Here is a 23,781-nt window from a genome sequence, read left to right on the forward strand (position 1 = left end):
TAGAAGACATGTCCAACTTCTAACTCCCATCATCTGAATTAGACCTTATTTGGAAGAGGGTCTTGAGAAGTTGTGATTAGTGAGGATGAGGTCATATGGGATCAGGGTGGGTCCTAATCCAGTAGGACTGGTATCCTTACAAGATGGGGAGAATTGGACACAGAGGGGAGATTGTCGTGTGAAGAGGGAGTCAAGAAAAAAGGTCCTGTGGGGAAGGGCAGAACGTGGAGTGATGCACCTCCAAGCCAAGGGACGCCGAGGATTGCCGGCAACCACCAGAAGCTAGGAAGAGGCAAGTAAGTATTCTTCCCTAAGGTTTCAGAAGGAGCATTGCCCTGCCAACACCTTGACTTGAGACTTGCCAGCCCCTATAATCATGAACAACCCCTACCCCTCACTCTATATGTACATTTATACGCATATCCTGTTGGCTCTGTTTCTCTGGAATACCCTTACTCATACAGATGCCAATATCAAATAGAAGAGCATTTAGAGTTATCTAACAAAATGTTTTGGGTTTTTTTTTTTTAAGATTTATTTATTTATTTAATTTCCCCCCGTCCCCTGGTTGTCTGTTCTTGGTGTCTATTTGCTGCGTCTTGTTTCTTTGTCCGCTTCTGTTGTCGTCAGCGGCACGGGAAGTGTGGGCGGCGCCATTCCTGGGCAGGCTGTACTTTCTTTTCACGCTGGGCGGCTTTCCTCACGGGCGCACTCCTTGCACGCGCGGGGCTCCCGCACGCGGGGGACACCCTTGCGTGGCACGGCACTCCTTGCGCGCATCAGCGCTGCGCATGGCCAGCTCCACACGGGTCAAGGAGGCCCGGGGTTTGAACCGCAGACCTCCCATATGGTAGACGGACGCCCTAACCACTGGGCCAAAGTCCGTTTCCCACAAAATGTTAACCGTATAAAAAGTGTGTCAATAAGCACCCACAAACATATTTTAAACAAATGAAAAAAATATAAAGTCTCAGCAAAGAAATAGAAAATATAAAGAGAACCAAATGTAAGTTTTAGAGACAAAAAATACAATAACTGAAATGTAAAAATGCAGTAGATGAGCCCAATAGTAGAATGGAGAAGACAGGAAAGAATCAAAGATGGAACATTAGAAAGTATCCAATCTGAAAAACAGAGGAAATATAGACTGAAAAAAAGAAATTTTTTTTGAAGGACCTCAGGGATCTTGAAGCTATAACAAAAGATCTAGTACTCGTGTCACTGGAGTTCTGGAAGTAAAGGAGAAAGAGGATGATGCTGAAAAAGTACTAGAGGAAATAATGAATGAAAACTTTCCAAATCTGGCAAAAGACAAAGATTCAAGAAATTGAGCAAACCCTACACTTTGATAAACTCAAAGAAGTACAAACCCAGATACATCTTAGTTAAATTTCTGAAAAATAAAGATAAGACATCTTGAAAGCGTTAGAGCAGGGGTTCTTAGCCTTTTTTGTTCCACAGACCCCTTTGCCAGTCAGGTAAAAACCACGGACCCCTTCTAAGAACGTAGTGGCAGATAGTTTTATGATAACTCAACTAGTGTCAGATCTAACAACTACCGTAATTTCCAAGTATGAATGAGTGTAAGTGGTTTTTTTGAGATAGGCAACAACTGAAATATGATATGAAATGAATACTACTGTAATTTATTGCATACATTCATAAGTGAAGGAAATGCTAGATTTCAGTTAGAAGTCAGAAAATAAAGACACTAAGTTGATTTTTAAAATTTAAGCTCACAGACCCTTCGATTAAGAACCCCTGAGTTAGAAAGAAAGGACACCTTACTGATGAGGAGAAACAATTCAAATGATAGTGGATTTCTCAGTAGAAAACCACAAAGGCCAGAAGGATGTGGTACAGAATTTTTTAAGGACTAAAAGAGCAGAATTGTCAACACAGAACCCCATATCCAGCAAAAGTATCTTTCAGGAAGAGAGAGCAAATCATGACATTTTCAGATGGAAAAAAAAAAAAAATAGTGGAACTTACCACTAGTAAACCTACCCTAAAAGAAAGGCTAAACAGAATGGAAATATTAAAAGAAGTAAACTTGGAACCTCAGGGTAAAGATAAACAGGGTAAGAAAAAACGTGGAAATGAATGTTTAATAGTTGAAGCAAAAATTATAGCACTGATGTATTTCTGGAAGTATGTAGGGAAACTATTTAAAACAAACATAAATTGGGGGGGAGTTAAGAGACATAAAGGGATGTAAGATTTGTATACTTTGCTCAGCCTAGTAAAGTGACAATACTAGTAGACTGTGATAAGTTATTTACATATAATGTAAAACCTATTTCAACCACTAAAGTTCTACAAAGGGATATGCTTAAAAACACTAATAAAATAAAAATGGAATTCCAAAGAAAAACACAAGAAAAGGAAATCAGAGACCAAACAGAAAGCAAAAATAAGATGGTAGGCTTAAGCCCTAACATAGCCGTAATTGCATTAAATGTAACTGGTCTAAATACGGTAATTAAAGGACAGAGATTAACAAGCAGAGTGGCGAAAATATGATCCAACTATATACTGGCTACAAGAAACTTCAAATATTAAAGCATAGGGAGGTTAAAAGTGAAAGATTAGAAAAAGTTATGCCATTAAACATTTATCAAAAGAAAGCAGGCATGGTTATGTCAATGCCTGATAAGGTAGACTTCAGAGCAGTGAAATTACCAGAGACAGAGAGGGGTGTTATATAATGATGAAAGAATCAATCTACCAAGAAGATAGAACAATCCTAAGTATGTATGTAACAAACCACATAGCTGCAATATATGTAAAGCAAAAACTGATAGAATGGTATGGAAAAATAGACAAATCCACAATTATCTTTGAAGACTTCAATACCCTTCTCTCAAGAAATGATGTAACAACTAGACAGAAAGTCACCAAGGGTAAAGAAGAATTCAGCAACACCATCAACCGACAAGACATAGTCAGCATTTATATCCTGCATCCAACAACAGTGGAATGCACATTCTTTTCAAGTGCCCGTGGAACATATACCAAGATTGGCCATATCCTGGGCCATAAAACACATCTCAATAAATTTGAAAGGACTGAAATCATGCAGAGTGTATTCTCCAACAACAACAGAATCTAACCAGAATCATTAACAGAACAATAATATGAAAATCACCAAACACTTGAAAATCAAACACACTTTTAAATAACCCATGGACAAAAAGGAAGTCTCAAGGGGGGAAAAAAATATGTAACACTGAATAAAAACAAAAGTGCAAGATACCAAAATTGAAGGTCACGGCTAAGAGCAGTGCTAAGGGGTGGGATTTATAACATTGAATGTCTCCATTAGAAAGAGAAATATCAGTATAATAATTTAAACTCCCGCTTCAAGATCTTAAAAAAAAGAAGAGCAAAATAAACTCAAAGCCAGCATAAAGTAGGAAATAATCAGATAAGAGTAGGAATCAGCAAAATGGAAAACAAAAATAATAGAAAAATTAAATGAAACAGCAAATTCTTTTAAAAGATCCATAAAATCAACAAACCTTTAGCAAGACTGTGTATGAAATTAAAGAAGAATGACGAGGTACAACAACCAATATCAGGGGTGAAGCCACATGTCATCGCAGACCCTGCAGTCATCGAAAGGGTAACAAGGAAATACGACAGACAGCTTCACACACACAAGGAAATACCACCAACAACTACACACACAAGGAAGTACCACAGAAACTACACACACAAGGAAATACCACAAACAACCACACACACAAGGAAATACCACAAACAATTATACACACACAAGGAAATTACCACAAAGAACTACACACACACGGAAATACCAACAACAACTACACACACAAGGAAATTACCACAAACAACTACACACACACGGAAATACCACCACCAACTACACACACAAGGAAATTACCACAAACAACTATACACACACACGGAAATACCAACAACTACACACACAAGGAAATACCACAAACAACTACACAAGGAAATACCACAAACAATTATACACACACAAGGAAATCCCACAAACAACTACACACACACAAGGAAATTACCACCAACAGCTACACACACACACGGAAATACCACAAACAACCACACACACACAAGGAAATCCCACAAACAATTATACACACACAAGGAAATTACCACAAACAACTACACACACAAGGAAATACCACAAACAATTATACACACACAAGGAAATTACCACAAACAACTACACACACACAAGGAAATTACCACCAACAACTACACACACACACGGAAATACCACAAACAACCACACACACACAAGGAAATACCACAAACAATTATACACACACAAGGAAATTACCACAAACAACTACACACACAAGGAAATACCACAAACAACTACACACACAAGGAAATACCACAAACAACTATACATACACAAGGAAATTACCACAAACAACACACACAAGGAAATACTACAAACAGCTTTACACACGAAAATTTGACAACGTAGATGAAATGGATTACTTCTTTGGAATTTGGAAACACAAACTAGCGCAACTCACCCAATAGGATATAGATCATTTCAACACCCTTATCACTATTAAGGAAATTGAATTCATAATCTAAAAACTCTCCAAATAAGAATCTCCAGGCCAGGATGATTTCCCTAGAGAATTATACCAAAAGTTTAAAGAATAATTAGCACAAATGTGCACAGTCTTTTCTAGAAAATTGAAGAGAAGGAAATACTTGCCAGTTCATTTTATGAAGCTAATGTTACCTTTATACCCAAACCAGATAAACACAATACAGAAAAGAAAACTGCAGACCAATAGCCATCATGAATGTAAACGTAAAAATCCTTGAAGAGTATTAGCATGGAGCAGATGTGGCTCAAGCAGTTGAACGCCAGCTTCCCACACACGAGGTCCCAGATTCATTCTCTGGCCCAGTACCTCAAAAAAATATATATTAGCAAATAGAGTCCAGTGTATATATGTGTGTGTGTGTGTGTGTATAATATATACTACTACCATGTCCAAGTGGGGTTTATTCCAGGGATGTGATCAACAGATAAAGACAAACTATAATATGATCTTTTCAGTTGGTGCAGAAAAAAAGTTTGACCAAACCAGCCACCCATTCATGATAAAAGTTCTCAGAAAACTGAAAATAGAGGGGAATCACCTCACCATGACAAAGAGCATCTTTTAAAAATCGTACCACACAGTGTGGGAGAGTGTGGGCTATGATGTGGACCATTGACCATGAGGTGCAGCGGTGCTCAGAGATGTATTCACCAAGTGCAATGAATGTCTCATGATGATGGAGGAGGTTGCTGTTATGGGGGGAGGAGTGGGGTGAGGGGGCGGGGGTATATGTGGACCTCAAAACTTGGAAGCAGACATGGCCCAACTGATAGAGCATCTGCCTACCATATGGAGGGTCCAAGGTTCGATCCCCAGGGCCTCCTGACCCATGTGGTGAGCTGGCCCACGTGCAGTGCTGCCACGCGCAAGGGTGCACCCTCCAAGGAGAGCTGCCCCTTGTGAAAAAAGCACAGCCTGCCCAGGAGTGGCGCCGCACACACGGAGAACAAGATGACGCAACAAAAAGAGACACAGATTCCCAGTGCTGCTTGACAAGAATGCATGCAGACAAAGAAGAACACACAACGAGTGGACACAGGACACAGAGAGCAGACAGTGGGGATGGGGTGAAGGGGAGAGAAGTAAATAAATCTTTTAAAAAAAGTCCCCAAAACTACTAATTGAGTTCAGCAAAGTTACAGAATACAAGATAGTAATAAATAAATTTCCGTGGTATTTCTATATGCTAGCAATGAAGAAGTAGAAACAAAAGTACCATAATCACTCAAAAAAAACTAGAATACTTAGGCATAAATCTAACCAAAAACAAAGTATAGAATTCATATGCTAACAACTACTAAATGCTGATGAATAAAATCAAAGATTTTTTTTTACATCTTTTTTTTTTTTAAGAAGGTACCAGAGATTGAACCTGGGACCCTTGTGCCTGGGAAGTACGCACTCAGCCACTGAGCTACACCTGCTCCCAATGGGAGCTGGTTTTTTCATTTGTTTTTAGGAGGTACCAGTACTGGGGATTGAAAGAAGGTCTAAATAAATAGACATTTCACATTCATGAATTGGAAGACTCAACATAATAAAGACATCACTTCTCCCCAAAATTTGTGTGCAGATTTAACACAATTCCTATCAAAATGCCAACAAGATTTTCTGTAGACATAGTGAAGATTCTTCTAGAATGTGTATGGAGAGGCAAAGGAGGCGGGGTGGCTCCGGGTTCTGCAGAGGAAGGCTGGCGTGGAGGCACCGTCTCGGCTCTCTAGGCTCCTCCACAGCTGCACTGACGCCAGCTGCGCTGCGGCAGAGGGAAGACGCGGAGCTCCGTGGGCACAGAGAGCGCCCAGAAGTAGCTCCACACACGCCCAGCGGGTTTCCAACAAAGGACCCGCACAGCCTTTCAACAAACGGTGCTGGCGAGGTTAGACAGCCACGGGGAACAAGAGCAGACCCCGACCTGTCCTGTACCTTGTATAAGAATTAACTCAGAATGGATCCTGAACTTAAATGTTAAATATGAAGGAATCAAACTCAGGAAAAATCCTTAAGAGAAAATCTTCAGAATCTAGGACTAGGTGAAGAGTCTTCAGACTTGACGTCACAAGCACAACCCATAAAAGGAAAAATGTATAAATTGCAATGTTTTAGTTTGCTAAAAGCTGCCAAAAGCAATATGCCAGAAATGGGTTGGCTTTTACAATGGGCTTTTATTAGGCTGCAAGCTCCTAGCTCTGAAGCTGGAGCCTGCCCGATCAAGGCATCAGGTGAGGCTCTCCCCAAGCCAGCCGCCAGCGACACAGGCCCGTCGGTGGGAAGCCCCTTTGGCCCCCCGCGCCTCCGGCGTTGTTGCTCTCACCCAGCTGGTTTCCGTGGCTTCCTCTCCCAGCCTCTGTGGGTTTCTCGTTATGCTTTCAGCTTCTGGCTTCCAGCGCTTTCTCCCGGGCTTCTGGGGTGTCTCTCTGTGTGTCTCAGCCCCTAAATAAAGGACTCCCTGAGTCAGACTGACTCCAAATGGAAGGCAGGCCCCCCCTGCAGTAGGGTCATGCCCACAGGACGGTGAGCTGGGGCCCTGATCTTTTCTGGGATCTATAAAAGCCTCAAACTACCACAGGCATGAATGAAAACTTAAAACTTTTGCTCTGCAAAAGACCCTCTTAAAAAGATGAAAAGACACGCTACAGACTGGGAGAAAATATTTGCAAGCCGCATGTCCAAAAACATATAAAGGGCTCTCCAGTCACAACAGTGAGAAAACAAACAATCCCAGTTAGAAAATGGACAAAAGACATGAACAGACATTTCATCAAAGAAAATAAACAGATGGCAACTAAGCACATGAAAAAAAAAATCTCGGAAATGTAAACTACAGCCATAGTGAGATTGTCCCTCCACACATTCCAGCCTGACTAGAGGAAGAGTCGCGGCACTTCAGACGCTGGCAAGGCGAGGGGCACCTGCCCAGCCGCGTAGCTGAGGGGAGACAGGTGAGCAGTTTCTTAAGAAAACGGAACACGTCTCCACTGGTGACCCAGCAAGCAGCAGCGCTCTTGAGCATTTACCCCAGCGAAAGGAAAGCTGACGTTTACACAAAAATCTGTGTGGAAAATGGATTTGGCAGTTTTATCCCTCCTAATAGCATCCAACTGGAAGCTGCCCCGATGGCCTTGAGTGCGCGTGAAACAAGCTGGCATGCCCGGTTCTGTCCAGAGCGCGCTCGGCAGGAGGAGGACCTGGCTGCGGCTGCGGCGGCGGGCGCTGTCCTGGGCTGTGCTGCCGGACAGGTCCGCCCTGGAGCCTGCCTGCCGCGTGGTTCCTTCCATAGTGAGGGCGAAGTGAGGAAGTCATGCAGGTGGACAGTGGACCGGCGGAGACAGCGGGACTCAGGGCGTGTCCATCAAGGGCAGCGGGAGGCTCCGGGGCGCCCAGGGCCTCGTCCATACCCACGGCCGAGCTGTCCTGGGTGGACTAGCACCCGGCTCTGCAGGACGCTGCCACTGGGGACGGGCAAAGGGCCCGTGGGAGCGCTGCTCTCTCACAGCCACATGGGGGGCCACAGCCAGCTCAACCTGGGGTTTAATTAGGAAAAAGATCCTGCTGTGCAGAGAAGAGGCCGCAGTGCTTGGGGCGGATGGTCAGGCGTTTGGCACCAGCCTTCTGAGTGGCCAACTCGCTCGTTTAGTCTCTGTTTTGCTTAGATCCTGCCTCCGGCTTGGCTTGTTTGCGTGGTCGTGTCCTGGGGGTTTCGTGCCAGCTTTCCGTGTTCCTGGTCTTGAGGAGTGCGCGTAGTGTGTCCCGCGCCCGCGCTGACCGAGCCTTGTTCTCATTAGGTACGCCACCATCTACACCATGTTCCCCGTCTTCTCCCTCGTGCTGGACCAGGACGTGCAGCCGGAGATGGCCATGCTGTACCCCGAGCTCTACAAGGACCTCACCAAGGTGGGCTCCGGCGCGCGCCGGGTGGGGCGGTCTGCGGTCACTGCTGGGGGAAGTCGCGCTCGTGAGGCGGGGCGAGGGCTTTTTGAATCATCTGTGCTTTTTTTCTGCCTTTGCAGACATTTTTATTTCCCCTAGTTATTTTTGGGATTTTCATTTTAAGTTAGCTTCAGGGGAAACAATTTTTTTCCAAATGCTCAAAATAAAGTTCTACATTACAAAAATTATAATTTGGAAGGATGCTCTAAACCACCCGTGGAGCTCTTTGAATCTGGCCAGTAGACCCCTGTGCCTCGCAGGGCGTGAGCAGCGCGCACTGCCGACCCAGCACCCAGCACATGCGCGTCACCGCTGCTTCGCAGGCACGTTTAGGGGAGCGGTTCTTGCTGACTTATTGCAGGACCTGGCAGTGCACCGCTGGGAAGGCACGATGCGTGCAGCAGGGCGTCCTGGTGCATTCCCAAGCCGCTCTCTAGCTGTGGCTCTCAGAAGTGTCTCAGAAACGAGGGGGGCCTGGTGTTGTCACAGCAGTGGCGCGGCCGAGGAAACGGTCCCCGGGGTCCGTTTACCCGAAGGCCAGGGAGAGGTCGTCCACTGGTTTAAAACTAGGTTCTGTGAAATGAACGTTTTCTTACAGGAGGCTTTGAGATTGTCACAGTTTTATGGGAACACTTTTATTTAATGGCATGGAAAAAATATGGACACAGGGTGGGAGAAAGGCTCGGTGCTCCGAGTGCAAGTTGTTCTAACTTTGACATTTCCTGAATCAACACTTAGAACAGAATCTACTAACCCACAATTGAATTTAGGTTTACAGTTGATAACCTGAAATTACTGATTCAGATTTTTAAGGCTGTCATAGTATGGTATACTGGAAGATACCTCCAGTAGATGGTATACAGGTATCAGATATCTAGGCCAGCTCACCACCGACAAGCAGATAAGGGACCCAGTGCCTGGAATGTGTGCAGGGCTGGTGTAAGGAACTGATGAGTAAAAGATCTTAAAGAACCTATTAAAAAATATAAAACCCCATATTATGTTTATAATCAGGACAAGCTAAAGCAAACCAATGTAGTATAAAATAAGATGTAAGAATGAGGTGTAGTATCAAGCAGCTCTTAGCGCGTGGTACTGGAGCGCCCTGGCTGACCCTCTTGGGTGCTGAAGCCTCATCATCACGCAAAGCAGAACAGCATCCAAGATCCAAAAACTGTATGAAGCTGTTGCTCATACTTATAAATTTAGCAGTTTGTGTTTTTCCTCTTTTTTTAAGATGTATTTTATTTTTCTCCCCTTCTCTCCCCCTCCCCCCGTTGTCTGCCCTCTGTGTCCATTCGCTGTGTGTTCTTCTGTGTCCACTTGCGTTCTTGTCATGTGGCACGTGGAATCTGTGTCTCTTTTTTGTTTTTGTTGCATCGTCTTGCTGCGTCAGTGCTCCGTGCATGCGGTGCCACTCCTGGACAGAGTCCTGGGAAATCATTGTCCTTGCTCAGTTTAGACCAGAGCAGGTCCCAGCTGGTGTGCCAGGTGGCCTCCCGCCCGGGCAGTAGAACGCTTTAGGGGCTGTTTCTAAGGGTTTACATGGTGCCTATCAGCATTTTCCTTTGTGGCTATCTAACTAACTCTATAACAAGAATGTATCTGTAGGGTCACGAGTTTCTAACAAAGGAGCATTTTCATCACTAACCACGGCCATTGAATCAGTAAATTCTGTGCTGTTAGTATCTTCTCACTTTTTGTTCACGCCATCAAAAGTTTAGAGTAGTTCATTATCCTGAAGTCGGGACACCATTCATAAAATGTTTCTCACCCCTCCAAGGTGCCGTCCCACCGATGCTTCTCTTCATTTATGTTCACTGATGATGAGGAAACGTGAGCAAAACCAAATTAAGGAGCAGTCCACAGAATCACTGGCCTGTGGTTCTGAAGTTTCAAGGCCACTAGGGACAAGGAGAGGCAAAAAGCCACAGCTGGGCTCCCAGGCAGCGCTGAAGCAGCAGGGCTGGGCGCAGGCTCCAGCCGGGCCAGGGAAGGGCGCAGGGAGCAGCTCTGCTCTGAATTCCCTAAAGTCAGCTCAAAGCAAAATGTAAACAATAGTCCAAGCTAAGAAGATCCTTTTCATTCGTCCTTGGGTACACTGCCTCTGCAATTCATAAAACTGTGTTCATAAAACTCCAGTCCTGGCCTCCTAAGTTTTGAGGCTTTATAATAGCTTTTCAACTATTGCCCCGAACCTGGAGACAGGTGAGTCAGACAGTGACCCCCCGGCAGGTACACTAATACCGTTTCCAGTTCCTGCTTAGTCTGTTCAGAAATAGCCTGTCCAGTAATATTACAAGTCATTACATAGTCTGAGAGTTATACTTAATTGAGTGAAATTGAGTTTATCCTCTTTAGACACACAAAAAGTAGAAGAGTGAAGGAAAAGGGGAGCAGGTGTAGCCCAGTGGTTGAGCACCTCCCTCCCATGTATGTCCTGGTTTCAATCTCGGGTACTTCCTTAAAAAAAAGAGGGAAAGAATAAGACCTTTAAGAAATTAATAACTGTAATTTCAAACCATTAATACAGAAGTAGCAGTGGCAGTTGCGCGAGCTGCAGGGAAGGACCAGCACCTGCTGAGCGCCTTCCTGGGCCACCTGCTCCCACCCCATCAGCGGAGCTGCCTCCTTCCCCGCCCCCCTTTCTGCCAAAGTCAGAAATGCCGAGGCCCCTGTCACCTGAGGTTTCTTTCAGTGACTCTTGCGTGTGCTCAATGACCTCTGTTCAGAGGGTGGGTCCTGGTGCCCTTCAGGGGCTTTCTTTCCTCGTGGGTTTGCATCTTTTATGTACCTATATGATTGTTCCCCCAAATCAGTGTAATTGTGGGATTGCAAGAAAAACAGTCATTTTCCTTTGTTCTAGTAGGGTCAGAAAAACTGAATTGAGAGGGCAGAGTAAATTCTGGAAACGAGAATAGTGCTGAAGTAAAATGGAGGGCCAGTGGCCAAGGCGGGCGCGTGCTGGCGGGATGGCCCGGGATGGCCAGCCGTGCGCCCTGCGGCCAGTGTGCAGCGCCCCACAGCCCCAGAGCTCTCACTTCCTAGAGCAAGTTAAACGGCCGCGTGTTGGTGTGGCTCCTGTGGCCTTCAGGCAGCGACTCTCTCTGAAAACGTGCTTGATTAGTTTTCCTATTGTGGGTTGATGTGTAAAAGAAGTCTGTGACCCTAACAACAGCGGCGTTTGTGGGATGCTCCTGGGCACCTGCATGACGTGTCCACGTGTGTGTGTTTCCCGGAGTCCTCAGGGGGCATCGGCGGCCCGGCTTCTGCGGGCGGTTGCCGTGGCAGCGTCGTCACCGTGTCCGGCCTCAGCTCCGGGGGGGCCTCCCCAGGCGGGCGCTGGGCCGCAGACGGTCAGTCAGTCAGGAGCGCGGGCTCCTCGGCCCGCACGGCCCCCGTGGCGCGTGAGGAGTGGTCGGAGGACGGGCCCCGTCCCCGAGCAGGGCCACCTGAGGGCCGTTCACAGGAGACAATCTTGCTTGCACTTCTTGAATTTGTGACATCTATTCCAGATGGAATTTAAGAAAAAATAAAGACAGGCTGTTCCTAGGAAAGAGCAGTCTACCTTTTGTGTTTTTTTAATCTGAGGAAACTGCTGCAGTTTTTCCACTTTTTTCCCCCAAAAGTTAATATAGAAATATTTGTTCTCCAAAAATAAGGGTAAATTATTTTTATTACAAAGAAAATGTTTATCCTGTAGTGTTTCAATGTGTCTGTTGACCCCTGGAATGCCCACAGGTGGGTGCTCCTCAGGGTGCAGGGGTGCCCAGCTCAGGTGTCCCTGGAGCACTGAGGGCCGCCAGTCCCGGCAGGGGCCGGGCCCCGAGGCGGCTGCGCTGCCGACTTGAAGGCGCACAGGGGGCGCGCGCCCTCTCACTGGCCCCCTCTCTGCCCTAGGGCCGAGCCCTGTCCTTCAAGACCTTCCTCACCTGGGTGCTGATCAGCGTCTACCAAGGTAAGGGCCCCGTCCTGCTGGGCCGGCTCTCGTCCTCGCAGCCGCGCGGCTTTCACCTGCGCTGGAAGCCCAGAAGTTTAGCGCTGTGCCAGCCCTGAGCCCTGCTCTCTGCCCCCGTGTGCGCGGACACTCCGCAGTCGGAACAGGCCTCTTGGCCCTGCGGCGTGGTCGCAGTTATTACACCGAGCGGGTCACCTGGGAGCCGCTGCCTGGTTTTAATTGAATGCTAATCCAGAAAAACGTTGACCGGCACTGACACATCATGTTCTTGGCTCAAGGGTTTTCTCTCTGTGCCACGGGGCAAGTCTGAGCAATCTGAGTCACGTGACCTGCCATCGCGGGCGGCCTCTCTGCAGGCATGGCCGGGCAAGATCTCAGGGTGCCCCTGACGGGAGACTCGGTCTCGGTCCCGCCAAGGCCAGGGGCCGCCGCCCCAGACAGTGGGTCGCGGAGCCTTGCTGGTGGCTGGTCAAGCTGGCGGCACGTGCTACTTCCTCAGTCGAGTTTTAGGGGTGGCCCACGTGCCCCCACCTTGGCCGCCCTCCAGGGGGGGCAGGGTCAGGGGCCGTTCCCAGGGGGTGGGTGGCCGTTCCCAGGGGGTGGGTGGCCATTCCCAGGGGGTCGGGGGCCGCTCCCAGGGGGTGGGTGGCCATTCCCAGGGGGTCGGGGGCCGTTCCCAGGGGGTGGGTGGCCGTTCCCAGGGGGTGGGTGGCCGTTCCCAGGGGGTCGGGGGCCGTTCCCAGGGGGTCGGGGGCTGTTCCCAGGGGGTGGGTGGCTACTCCCAGGGGGTCGGGGGCCGTTCCCAGGGGGTCGGGGGCCGCTCCCAGGGGGTGGGTGGCCGCTCCCAGGGGTTCGGGGGCCGCTCCCTGGGGGCCGGGGGCCGCTCCCTGGTGGGCCTCCTGCCGGCGCGGGCTCGGCTCGTGACCCCTGGAGGAAGCGGCTCACGCCCTGCTCGCCCGCAGGCGGCGTACTCATGTTCGGGGCGCTGCTGCTCTTCGAGGCGGAGTTCGTGCACGTGGTGCTCATCTCCTTCACGGCGCTCGTGCTGACCGAGCTGCTCATGGTGGCGCTGGCGGTCCGCACCTGGCACTGGCTCATGGCCCTGGCCGAGCTCCTCAGCCTCGGCTGCTACGTGGCCTCGCTCGCGCTGCTCAACGAGTATTTTGGTAAGTTGGCTTAAAACTCTTTGGGAATACTTGTTACTGGCTGTTAAACAGTTTGTGCCATTACTTTTTAGTCAACAAAGAGGGCCTTGCAGCACCAAACGTGTGTTTTTCGAAGGATTTAACTCTTTGTAATAATTCATAAAATTAAGACTTTCACCATCTTGGTTTTCAAAAAGGCAGTAATGCTGTGCTGGTCTCCGAGAATTCCTCCGGAGGTACCTTGTTTGGGCTTTTTCGTCCTCGAGACAGCTAACGGCCTCCTGGAGGCCCGCGGCGCGACGCAGCTGGGCACCCAGCGCCAGGGTCCCCCTGGCTCGCCCCCTCCCTGGACCCAGCAGAGACCTGCGCTCACCAGGCCCGCCACCGAGCGGGTGGAGCGCCTCGGCCAGGAGCAGCCCGAGTGGACGCCTGTCTTTCCGTGCCTTCCCGGGACGTCAGGGTGGAGTCGCAGCCGACACGCTCCACGTCTCGCTCGATTCAGGCTTTGCTCCTGCCCGCCGCAGTGCGTCACACCTGCTCGGTGACTCCAGGTCCGCCTCCCAGCTGGGGCCCTCCCTGCCTTCCTGGCCTGAAGCCGTTGTAGCTGAATGAGAACTGGGGCCGCGCCCACCAGCACTGGGGGAGCGTCGGGTCGCATGCGGGTAACCTCCTGGGCATCGTCTTCTGCAGATTCAGGCCATCACAGACCAGGACAGGCCCGACCGCCAGGCGCTCACCAAACCTCCTGACCCTTCTCTCCTCCCAAGTTCAGGATCCCCCAAGAGGGGGACCACGCAGCGCAGGGCCAGCCACCCCCTCCCGTCCCTCCTTTAGAAAACTCAGCTGCGGGTTGCGTGCTGTTGAGCAGTGCGCCCTTCCCGTGTACAGTGCAGTTCTCCGCCCCTCCTCATGTCCAAGGCTTTTTCTCCCCCAATCAGCAGCCGTGCCATTCTGACAACCAGTGACCCAGCCCAGCCCTGACCAGCTGCAGCACGCCCCCTACCAGAGTTTGAGAATTCCAAAAGCCATTTCACTAGATAATGCCCGTGTAATCTCAAAATCGATCGGTGTGGCTGAGACGGAGTAAGATTACTTTGAGGGTTTTTTCTTTCGCGCTGGGCGGCTCTCCTTGAGGGGTGCACTCCTTGCGCGTGGGGCTCCCCTACGTGGGGGACACCCCTGCATGGCAGGGCACTCCTTGTGCACATCAGCACTGCACATGGGCCAGGTGCACACAGGTCAAGGAGGCCCGGGATTTGAACCGCGGACCTCCCATGTGGTAGACGGACGCCCTAACCACTGGGCCAAGTGCGCTTCCCCTTTGAGGGTTTTTAAAATCAGGACCAAGAAGGGAAGGAACATGGTGTCGGCGGTGAGGCTGGTGTCCCCAGGTCTGTGCGTCCGAGAGTGGCTGGGCCTGGAGCAACAGGACAACACGGTCAATTCCCATGTCCAAGCTGGGCAGCTAGTCCAGGCCCTGCCTGAGAGCACTGAGGCCACACGGAGGCCTGCCTGTCCTGGTCTGAAAATAAACTTTCCAGAAGGCTCTCCGTGAGGGACGAGTGTGGCCTGCCCACGCTCCTCAGAGCAGCCAGAGCCTTGCCAGCCCGTCTCTGTGCTGGGCCCTGCGACAAGGCAGCAAACAGCGTCACCTGCCGAACCGTCACAGCTGCTGTCTGTCCTCCCTGCGCTGTCAGTGACGCACCAGCTTCTTGGTTCCTCGTGTGCGAAGGTCCCTCAGCCAGTGTGTGTGGCAGAGCCAGAGTTCGAGCGCAGGCTCATTCAGGGCTCTTGTGACTCGAGCCTCCTCGCTGTGCGCCTCCGTCGGTAAGTGAACACGAAGTCACGTTTCAGACCAGCCCTAGTCTTACCTTTCTCCGCATAAGCAAAGCCTTCCATTAAATTCTTTTCATGTTTATTAGGGGCCATTATTTACCAGGTTTGGTGCTGTGACATGAGATTCAAGAGTGAACCAGACAGGCATACTTCTAAGGCAGAATTCTTCACAAGAAAACTGAGCAGATCCAGAGAAGAGATTTCCAGATTCTGACATCTGAAGTGAAAAAGGACTGGCTCATTGGCGGGTCACTCTGATAGGCCTGGTGGACCAGCCCCGCCTGGACAGAGGAAGCCTCCACGGCCTGGGCATGGCCGGCTCGTAATGGCAGATAGACGAGTTGAAGGAAGCCACTGAGGAAGAGAGCGAAACAGCGAAGGAAAATTAACCTGGAGGAAGCAGACACCAACGGAGAGCAGAAGAGGAAAGGCCCATACCCACTAAGCAGGAATGGTGTGCTGAGAACAAGAACAACTTCTTGGAAATTAAAAGTATGATAACAAAGCCAAAATGGAAGGGTTGGAAAATAAAATCAAGAGCTCTCCCAGACAGTTAAGGGGGGCGGGGGGGGGCAGATGAAAAACTAAGAAAATTATAGGTTCATCCAGGGAGGGCCCCCGGGGAGACTGAGAGGCATCCGAAAGAGAAAGTAAAGGGTCAGAACTAATGCAAGAACTCCCAATGCTGTAGTATATGACTTTGCAGATTTAAAGGCCCTACCAAGTTTCCAACCCAATGAGTGAAAAAGATTGACACCAAGGCAGAATTTTCTTGAGATTTCAGAAAAAAACTGGTTACAGAAAAATGCCAAAAGCTTCTGAGGAGGAGCAGAACTATCCTGGAGAAAGGGCCGAGAACTGGAGTGGCGTTGGGTTCCACAGAAGCAATTGGGCAGCCAGGCGACCGCACCTCATGACACAAAGGGGACAGGAAGACAGGGCGCCTGTGCACAGGGCTTCTGGGGAGACGGGTGCAGTGAGACCACAGTCCAGGTAGAGCTTCCGCGGCCTCCGAGAGGAGCGGGCAGGGCGTCTCCCCTCCAGAAGGACGCTTGGAGGCCGCAGGGGGCCCCGAGGTGGAGCCCTGCCATCGGAGGCAGCACTCCTCGCCCGCCTCTGGAGAGCACGAAGCCCTGGGACCACGCGCGGCTGAGGCGGCAGGCGCCCGCTGAGCAGCTCTGCAGGAGGGGAAGAAGCCGGTTACCACGTGTGGCTTCTCTCAGGGCAGTGTCCTCACATCCCCTCTCCTGGGTGCCAGTGGGGTTTCTCAGCAGAAAGGATTGCGCTTGGTTTCGGCATTTCGCTCCTAAAAGGCTTTTGAGGGGGGAGGCACCCTCTGGCAGGGTTCTCTTCCTCAGGAAGGGGTGCTGGCTCCAGCATGGCCAGGACTCAGGGTGCGCATCCAGGCTCTGGGTGGCGTGGGCAGGCCATGAGCCTGAGAGCCCGCCCATCGGCCAGAGGCCAGCAGCGCCCACGGGCCTCAGTCCTGGGAGGTCGAAGCGCCCGCTCGAGCCAACACCTGGACAGGGTGCGCAGCGGGGCTTCCCAGGAGTCACCACGCGCCTGCCCAGCTCGGGGGGCCTGGGGCTGGCGCTGCCCGTTGTCAGGCCCCGTGGGCTCCGCGGCTGTCCCCACGCGCAGTGTGCGTGCTGAGGCCAGGGCACGAGGAGGCTGGCGTGAGCGTGGGTCACAGACGCGGGGTCCGCCCAGGCTGGGGCTCGGCAGTGGCAGCGTTTCCGCCGGCCGAGAGGGCGCAGTGGAGCTCCTCAGGGCGGGGTGGCGGGGATGAGTGTAGGAGCGTGGCTGGAGCAGCAGGCCGGGGAGGCGGGGCTCCTGGAGGCGGACGGGGACCTTGGACGCCCCCAGAACCCCGAGTTGGGAGACATCGCCGCCCTCGTCAGGGGCATCAGGCCCGCCCTGGTCAGGTCACCCGGCAGATTGGCGCCAGGTCCCAGCTCACTTGGCACCACAGCGTCCATCCTAGGGGTGGAGTGGTGGTCCTGGCACACTGGAGGTCCACATCTGTGTCCTGCTAGTGCACAGCCCATGAAACACATCAGCTGTCTTTTGGGCTTCTAGAGAAAGATCCTGGTATTTGTATTGGTGGAGTCAAGCCGCATACTATAAAATCATTTTTGCACAAATTCACTATGCATTCGGCCACTCTGTGGGGCCTCTCTGTCCTTCCCACCAGATCCACCAGTTAAAAAGTGAACGTCTGTTTAGGGTCAGTGATGGGAATTTATGAATTCTCTTCCATAACATATTTTAAATGGCAGAAAAATAACGTATAAGGTGAGTGAATTCACATGCAAATGTGTAGTCAATAGCAAATATAAGGAGAGGTGAAATATAAAAAGCCAAAAAGTTTTGTTTTAAAAGGAACATAAAAGAAAATAGCAATGGCACATAAGCAATGGCTATTTTCAAATTATATTATTTTTTTGTTTTAAAAATAAGAGTGTAGTTTATTTTCTTACGTGAACATGAATTAATAGACTTGGCTTGGGGGAGAGGTGGGCTCCTTCTGGGACATTTTGTTTTAATGGACAGGCCCCTCCGTTTGGCCATATCTGCAGAGCTCAAGTCAAGCCAAGTACTAAAATTGGGAAGACAAGTACAGGCATTGTGGCTGGTGTAAGGAGCAAACACGAATTTAAAAAGCTACAGAAACGTTTAGGACAACTCCAAGTCCTGAAAACGCCCTCACAGGTCCTGGGGGCTCGGGCTGGACCCCCACTTCCTCCGCTCTACCCTGCTCCCCAGAGGACGGGTCTGCAGGGAGCCTGACGTGCTGATGCCTGCAGGGCTAGGTCCAGAGCCCCTCGGTGCGCCATGGGCACAGGGATACGCACCGCAGGGCGGGAGCGGAGCCTTCCTCCTTCCTTAGGTTGAGACCCCATGGGGAAGGCTTGGGTGTGTGCCTTTACGCTAGGTACGTTCATCACTACACTTCAGTTATGTTTAAGAAATTCTAATGCTCGGTGAAATGAAGAGAGTAGAACCAGAGCTGCACTTGCCTTTTTATTGCTTCTTAATGGGTTTCTTTATTCGTTAGGTAACCACTGAAAATATCCTACTGTCTCCCTTACCCCATCCTTTTGTTTTCTTTGTTTCTGTTTTGTTTTGGAACAGGTGTAGGCAGAGTGTCTTTTGGAGCTTTCTTAGGTAGGTGAAGTTATCATTTCTTTCCAAGAGTATAGAAACTTAGCAAAACAACACTGAGAGAGACGGTAACCTGGTAAGGCCTGCCGGCCAGTAACTTACTGTTTCCCACTCACTCTGACATGAGACGCTGTCGAGCATGTGCTGTCCTACCTGCTGTAACACCGAGCTCCTGTTGACTTGCCTTCCAGTTGCTTATGGGCCTACCCAGGGGGCGTGCCTATTCACGGCAGAGTCTGCCTACAAGACGCGCATACGTACCCATGAGGCAACGCTCCATCACCCCTGAAAAGTGTTTGCCTTTAAGTTGCAGTGACCCAGCCCCTGGAGAATGCGCTCACAGCTTTCCGAGGATGCTTCAGCGCAGCCCGTGGCTTCCCGTGCTCTGTGGAGCCAGCTCACTGTCCCTGAGCTAGGGTTTTCCCAAACGCTACAACTCCCAGGCAGATTTTTAATCCCATCTTCCTGCAACTGTGAAAAGGGGTTTCTACTAAATGTAGGGTTGAACCATGTTTTAATAAAATCAGGGGTTTACGTGCCTCTTCTCATGAGAACCTTAAACAGCCCAGTCACTCCCACTGCAGCTTTATCACATGAATAAAGAAGGCCTCTGTCCCTCACAGGGTGGCCGGTGGGAACTTCTCTGGGCTGAGAGGCACTTTGAGTCCAGCTGTCGCTGGAGGTTTGTGCTGCTCACTTCCCCTGCCACCCAGACCGCCAGTAAATTCTGCTATACCTTTAAAAAAGACAAGAAAAGCCTAGCCTGAGCGGCCTGAGCACCGTCAGGTTCCGCCTACAGGTGGCCGCGAGCACTGACCGCACAGCACCCAGGGCCTCAGGGTGCTACGCGGTCTCGTCTCCCGCCGTCGGGGTGTGGTGATGTCAGTCATCTCAGCTCGCAGTGCCCTGGTTTCACTCACTCTGCTAAAGAGGACTTGGTTATCTGTGCTGTGTGGGTCAGACAACGGCCGTGACGACCGCGTGCGCCTCAGCAGACCTGCCGGTGACGGCGCCGGCGGACCTGGGGCTGGAGTGTCGCAGAGGCCGCGGGCCGCCTCTCACGCCCTCCCCTGTGTTTTCCCGCAGACGTGGCCTTCATCACGACCGGGGCCTTCCTGTGGAAGGTGTCTGCCGTCACCGTGGTGAGCTGCCTCCCCCTGTACGTCCTGAAGTACCTGAAGCGCAAGCTCTCGCCCCCCAGCTACTCCAAGCTCAGCTCCTGAGGCCGCGCGGCCGTCGGGCGCCCCCCACCCGGAAGGGAGCCTCCGCCCCAGGCGACGCGGGGACCTGCATCCACACAGGAGGAGGCAAAGGCGGCCCTTTCTTTTCTAATTATTTTCCACAGTTCCCATAAAGGATTTTCTTACTTTGGTGTTCTGAGAATTGAAATGAAAGTTTATTTAATATTCTGCAGTTTCCTGGCATTCATGTTCTTTCTTTGATGTTGCAATATAAAAAGTCACTCCTACTTAAATGCAATAAAATCGAGAGGCAGAACGTCCGTGTCTGTGCGCTGCTGCTGCATTAAGTGCTGGTGAACACACCCTGCTGGGGTACGCACGGGGCCTGCTCTGGAGCTGCCTCCTGCTCAAGTCACATCTCTCTTTACAGTAGAAACTCCTAAGTATGAATTTTACATAAAGAGCCAGTTTCCTAACAGTTTAAAACCACATTGGAGAAACGCAAATATTTTTGTACATAAGTCCGCTGTGACTGCTGATATAACTGTTCTCAAAAGGCATTGCCATTAGGTAAACAATGTCCTTAAAATTCCCATCCCTTTTATATTTGTAAAATCACTGAAATTCAATAACCGTCTATACACACGTGTAGAAGCTGCCCTGTGAGACTTAGACCGCTAAGGAGTTTCGCTGGCCTGGTAACCCGTACGTTGTGAAAACACACACGCGTGTTACCACGTCAATATGATGAGGAGAGCCCTTTCTCTTCCAAGCTGTACGTGCGTCCAAGAGCTGGCTCTGCCTCGGTCAAGCAGGTGCAGGTGCTGCACGAGGAGCTGCTCTGCACGGCCGCCGGCTCTGGCCCGCTGCCCTCTTCCCTAAGGAGGTTTTCTCAGCAAATTGTCTGGGAAGCTTGTTTCTTTAGAGGAAGGGCGCGGGCGTCTCGGGTTAAAGCGGCTCCTCTGCCTTTGTCCTGCAGTCTTGCCTCTGTGCAGCCAGGGCTGAGCGTGTGCGCCTCGCTGCCTTCTTGCCGCCTTCTCGCCGATGGGAGGCCTCTCCACGTAGACCACAGGCCCTCAGCGGCCTCTGGGCACTGCGCCACCTGAGCCTGTCTGCAGCCTCTTTTCCGAGAAGGAAATCATCAGCCACAACCAGAGAATGAACGGGGCCTCACGCTCGGTGCCTGCGGAACGGCCCGGCAGCCGCCTGTGCCGTACGGACTTCCCTCTGCTCCCCACAGGGTGTCACTGTTTCTCGTGAGAAGGTTGGAAAGCTCCCGCCGGCTCTGCCCTTGGTGCTGTGTTGCCCCCCAGTCACGCCCTGGTTTCCTAGTGGTCAGTGCGGTCGTTGACTGGTTTTGAGTGGTTCGATTTCACGGTGCATTTATCCTCCTGGAGCAGCGTGCAGGAGGCTTAAAGCGCAGCGCAGATTCCTGGGCATCGGATCCATAGAAACCTCAAGTGGTCGACAGCCAGTAGCCTATAAACGAGGCGACACTATTCAGGGCCGAGGGAAACAAGCTAAGTGCAAACAGGTTTGCTGCTTGCCTTGGCTCTTTTTTTTTGATAAATCAATGAACTTGACTAGCAGTTCTAATGGATTGTAGGTGACTTCAGAAAAACTAAACTTCATGAACCTTTGGGAGTAGCACTTCAGTGAAACTTTAAGTTAAACTTTTATGTACCTCAGATTAGTTGGATAGTGAAAAAGACAAGAATTAGTCTCAAGAAAATCAAGACATATCCAGTTCAAATGAGAGACGTAGAAAGCCAAGATGTTTTCTCCCTGTTAAATGGAAACAATCTCTACCGCAGGGAGTTACTGCTCAGGTTAAAAGAGAGAATGCTGAGAACGCGCCAAGTGCTGGCTCCACGCTCAGTCAGGGCTGGTAAAGGGCGGCCGTCACGGCTCCCCTGCCGGGGAAGCACGTCGCTGCCTGACGAGCCCACGCGTACAGACCAGCCCCTCGGAGGGACAGCAGGAGGCGCGCTGCGGTCAGACGCGAGGAACGCCCACCAGCGTCTCCACGCCCCGAGCCATGGAGCCTCGTCAACCCCGAGATCACTAGACAGGCAGGTGTCACCCGGGCACACGGCAGAGGGCAGAGGGCGGTGGAAGCTCCTTTTACGTGCTTGGCAGTCGGGGTCTCTTCCTGTCCATCATCAGCTCTCTGCCAGGAGACATTCTTGGGCTCAACCGGCCACTTGCTAAGGGTCTCCTGGCGTCACACGCTGGGCCGGCCCTGGGCACGCGCTTGTGCTCACAGCAGCGTCTGCGGGGAAGAACCCCAGTTAGAGGGAGGGGAGCGTGAGGGAACTGGGCGGGCGAGCACAGCGCCGGCTCCTCCGAGGGGAGGTTTAAGCCGAGCCTGAGAAGAAGGCGGCGCCGGCTGCCAAGAGCGCGGGAAAGGGCACCGCGCAGGGCAGGCATGGCCTCGGCGCCGGGGGCTGGCGGTCAGGCGGGCAGGCGAGGCCATCCAGCGTGTGCTGTGCAAAGACGCTTTAAGAGAGGTTCGTGCGTTTGAATGCCTGAACTAGAGAAGAAGGAAGGTCTAAAACCTGCTGTGTAGCTTCCACTTGAGGAATAGCAAAGTAAGCCCAGAGTAAACAGACAGAGACACAGACGGAAGTGAAGCCGTGAGACAGGCACAGACCGCAGAGCGCCAGGGCACCGTGGCCAGTTCTTCTTGGCAAAGGCCAGTAAAGCAAGTAAACTGCTAGTTAGGCTGGTGGTGAGGAAAGGGGACATCACCAGGTGGCCCTACCGGGGACGGTGGGGCCTGCCCTGTGGATCCCACCGCAGGGTCCGTGCCTCGGCCCCTGCTTCGCCGAAGGAGGCCGGAGCCTGGCTGGGACGAGGGCAGTGCTGCGTCGGGCCTCCTTGTCTACTGCAGATGGGCCCTTCCCTGGGGGCCGGGCAGGCGGCGGGCAGCCTGCGCCAACGTCCAGGAAGACAGGACCCTGCTGGACCCAGTGGCCCCAGGGAGCCGGACCTTGGGATCATTGGAAATGTGCTGCTGTTCCTTCGTTTTCGGTTGGTGTGGCCAGGCTGCTCACATCAGAGCTCAGCGGTGGGCTTTCCAGCAAGCTTGGTGTCAGCGTCCCCAAGTCACGTGGCAGAGGGGCGCTCCCGCTGGAAGGCTGGTCCGCCTGCTCCTGTGGGGCAGTTTGCTGGGCAGCCTCGAGGGGCGACTGTGGCCCCAGGCTCAGCGTACGACAGTCATGCTCCCGGGAGCCCCTGGCCTTGCTCCATCCCCTGGGCAGTGCGGAAGCTCAGGAAATCCCAGGTCATCCAGAACTGCCCGCCCCCCACCCCCTGGGGTGCCGTCACCTCACACCTGCATCCCTCCAGGCAGAGGGAGCAGTTGTGGGTGCAAAACAGCGCAGCTCCTGCCTGCTCAGGCTTCCCCACCACGCACTCTCCACCGCACCCCGTGTGCTTCCACGTCTTGACACGCGCAGCCCCTGCAAGTGAGGGCTCCCCACAGGTCCTCTCCGGCTCCTGCTGAGCGCCACTGAGCTCTAAGCGCCCACTGAGCGCCACTGAGCTCTAAGCGCCCACTGAGCGCCACTGAGCTCTAAGCTCCCACTGAGCGCCACTGAGCTCTAAGCTCCCACTGAGCGCCACTGAGCTCTAAGCTCCCACTGAGCGCCACTGAGCTCTAAGCGCCCACTGAGCGCCACTGAGCTCTAAGCTCCCACTGAGCGCCACTGAGCTCTAAGCGCCCACTGAGCGCCACTGAGCTCTAAGCGCCCACTGAGCGCCACTGAGCTCTAAGCTCCCACTGAGCGCCACAGAGCTCTAAGCGCTCACTGAGCGCCACTGAGCTCTAAGCTCCCACTGAGCGCCACTGAGCTCTAAGCGCCCACTGAGCGCCACTGAGCTCTAAGCGCCCACTGAGCGCCACTGAGCTCTAAGCGCCCACTGAGCGCCCTCTGAGC

At 51.6% G+C, this 23,781-nt stretch overlaps 1 protein-coding gene across 7 annotated transcripts in view; it reads left to right on the forward strand.

The window, feature by feature from the left end:
• ATP9B (ATPase phospholipid transporting 9B (putative)) overlaps positions 1–20,156 on the forward strand; it is a 359,772-nt gene extending 339,616 nt beyond the window's left edge. For all 7 annotated transcript variants that reach the window (XM_071208595.1, XM_058277921.1, XM_071208596.1 and 4 more), the window contains 4 exons: positions 8,411–8,519; positions 12,456–12,513; positions 13,476–13,679; positions 19,746–20,156. In XM_071208595.1, the coding sequence (XP_071064696.1) occupies positions 8,411–8,519; positions 12,456–12,513; positions 13,476–13,679; positions 19,746–19,882 (508 nt within the window). In that variant the 3' untranslated portion in view covers positions 19,883–20,156. The remainder of the gene's footprint in view (positions 1–8,410; positions 8,520–12,455; positions 12,514–13,475; positions 13,680–19,745) is intronic.
• The last annotated feature ends 3,625 nt before the right edge of the window (positions 20,157–23,781 follow it).

The sequence above is a fragment of the Dasypus novemcinctus genome, chromosome 16 (genome assembly GCF_030445035.2).
Source record: "Dasypus novemcinctus isolate mDasNov1 chromosome 16, mDasNov1.1.hap2, whole genome shotgun sequence".
NCBI lineage: Eukaryota > Metazoa > Chordata > Mammalia > Cingulata > Dasypodidae > Dasypus > Dasypus novemcinctus.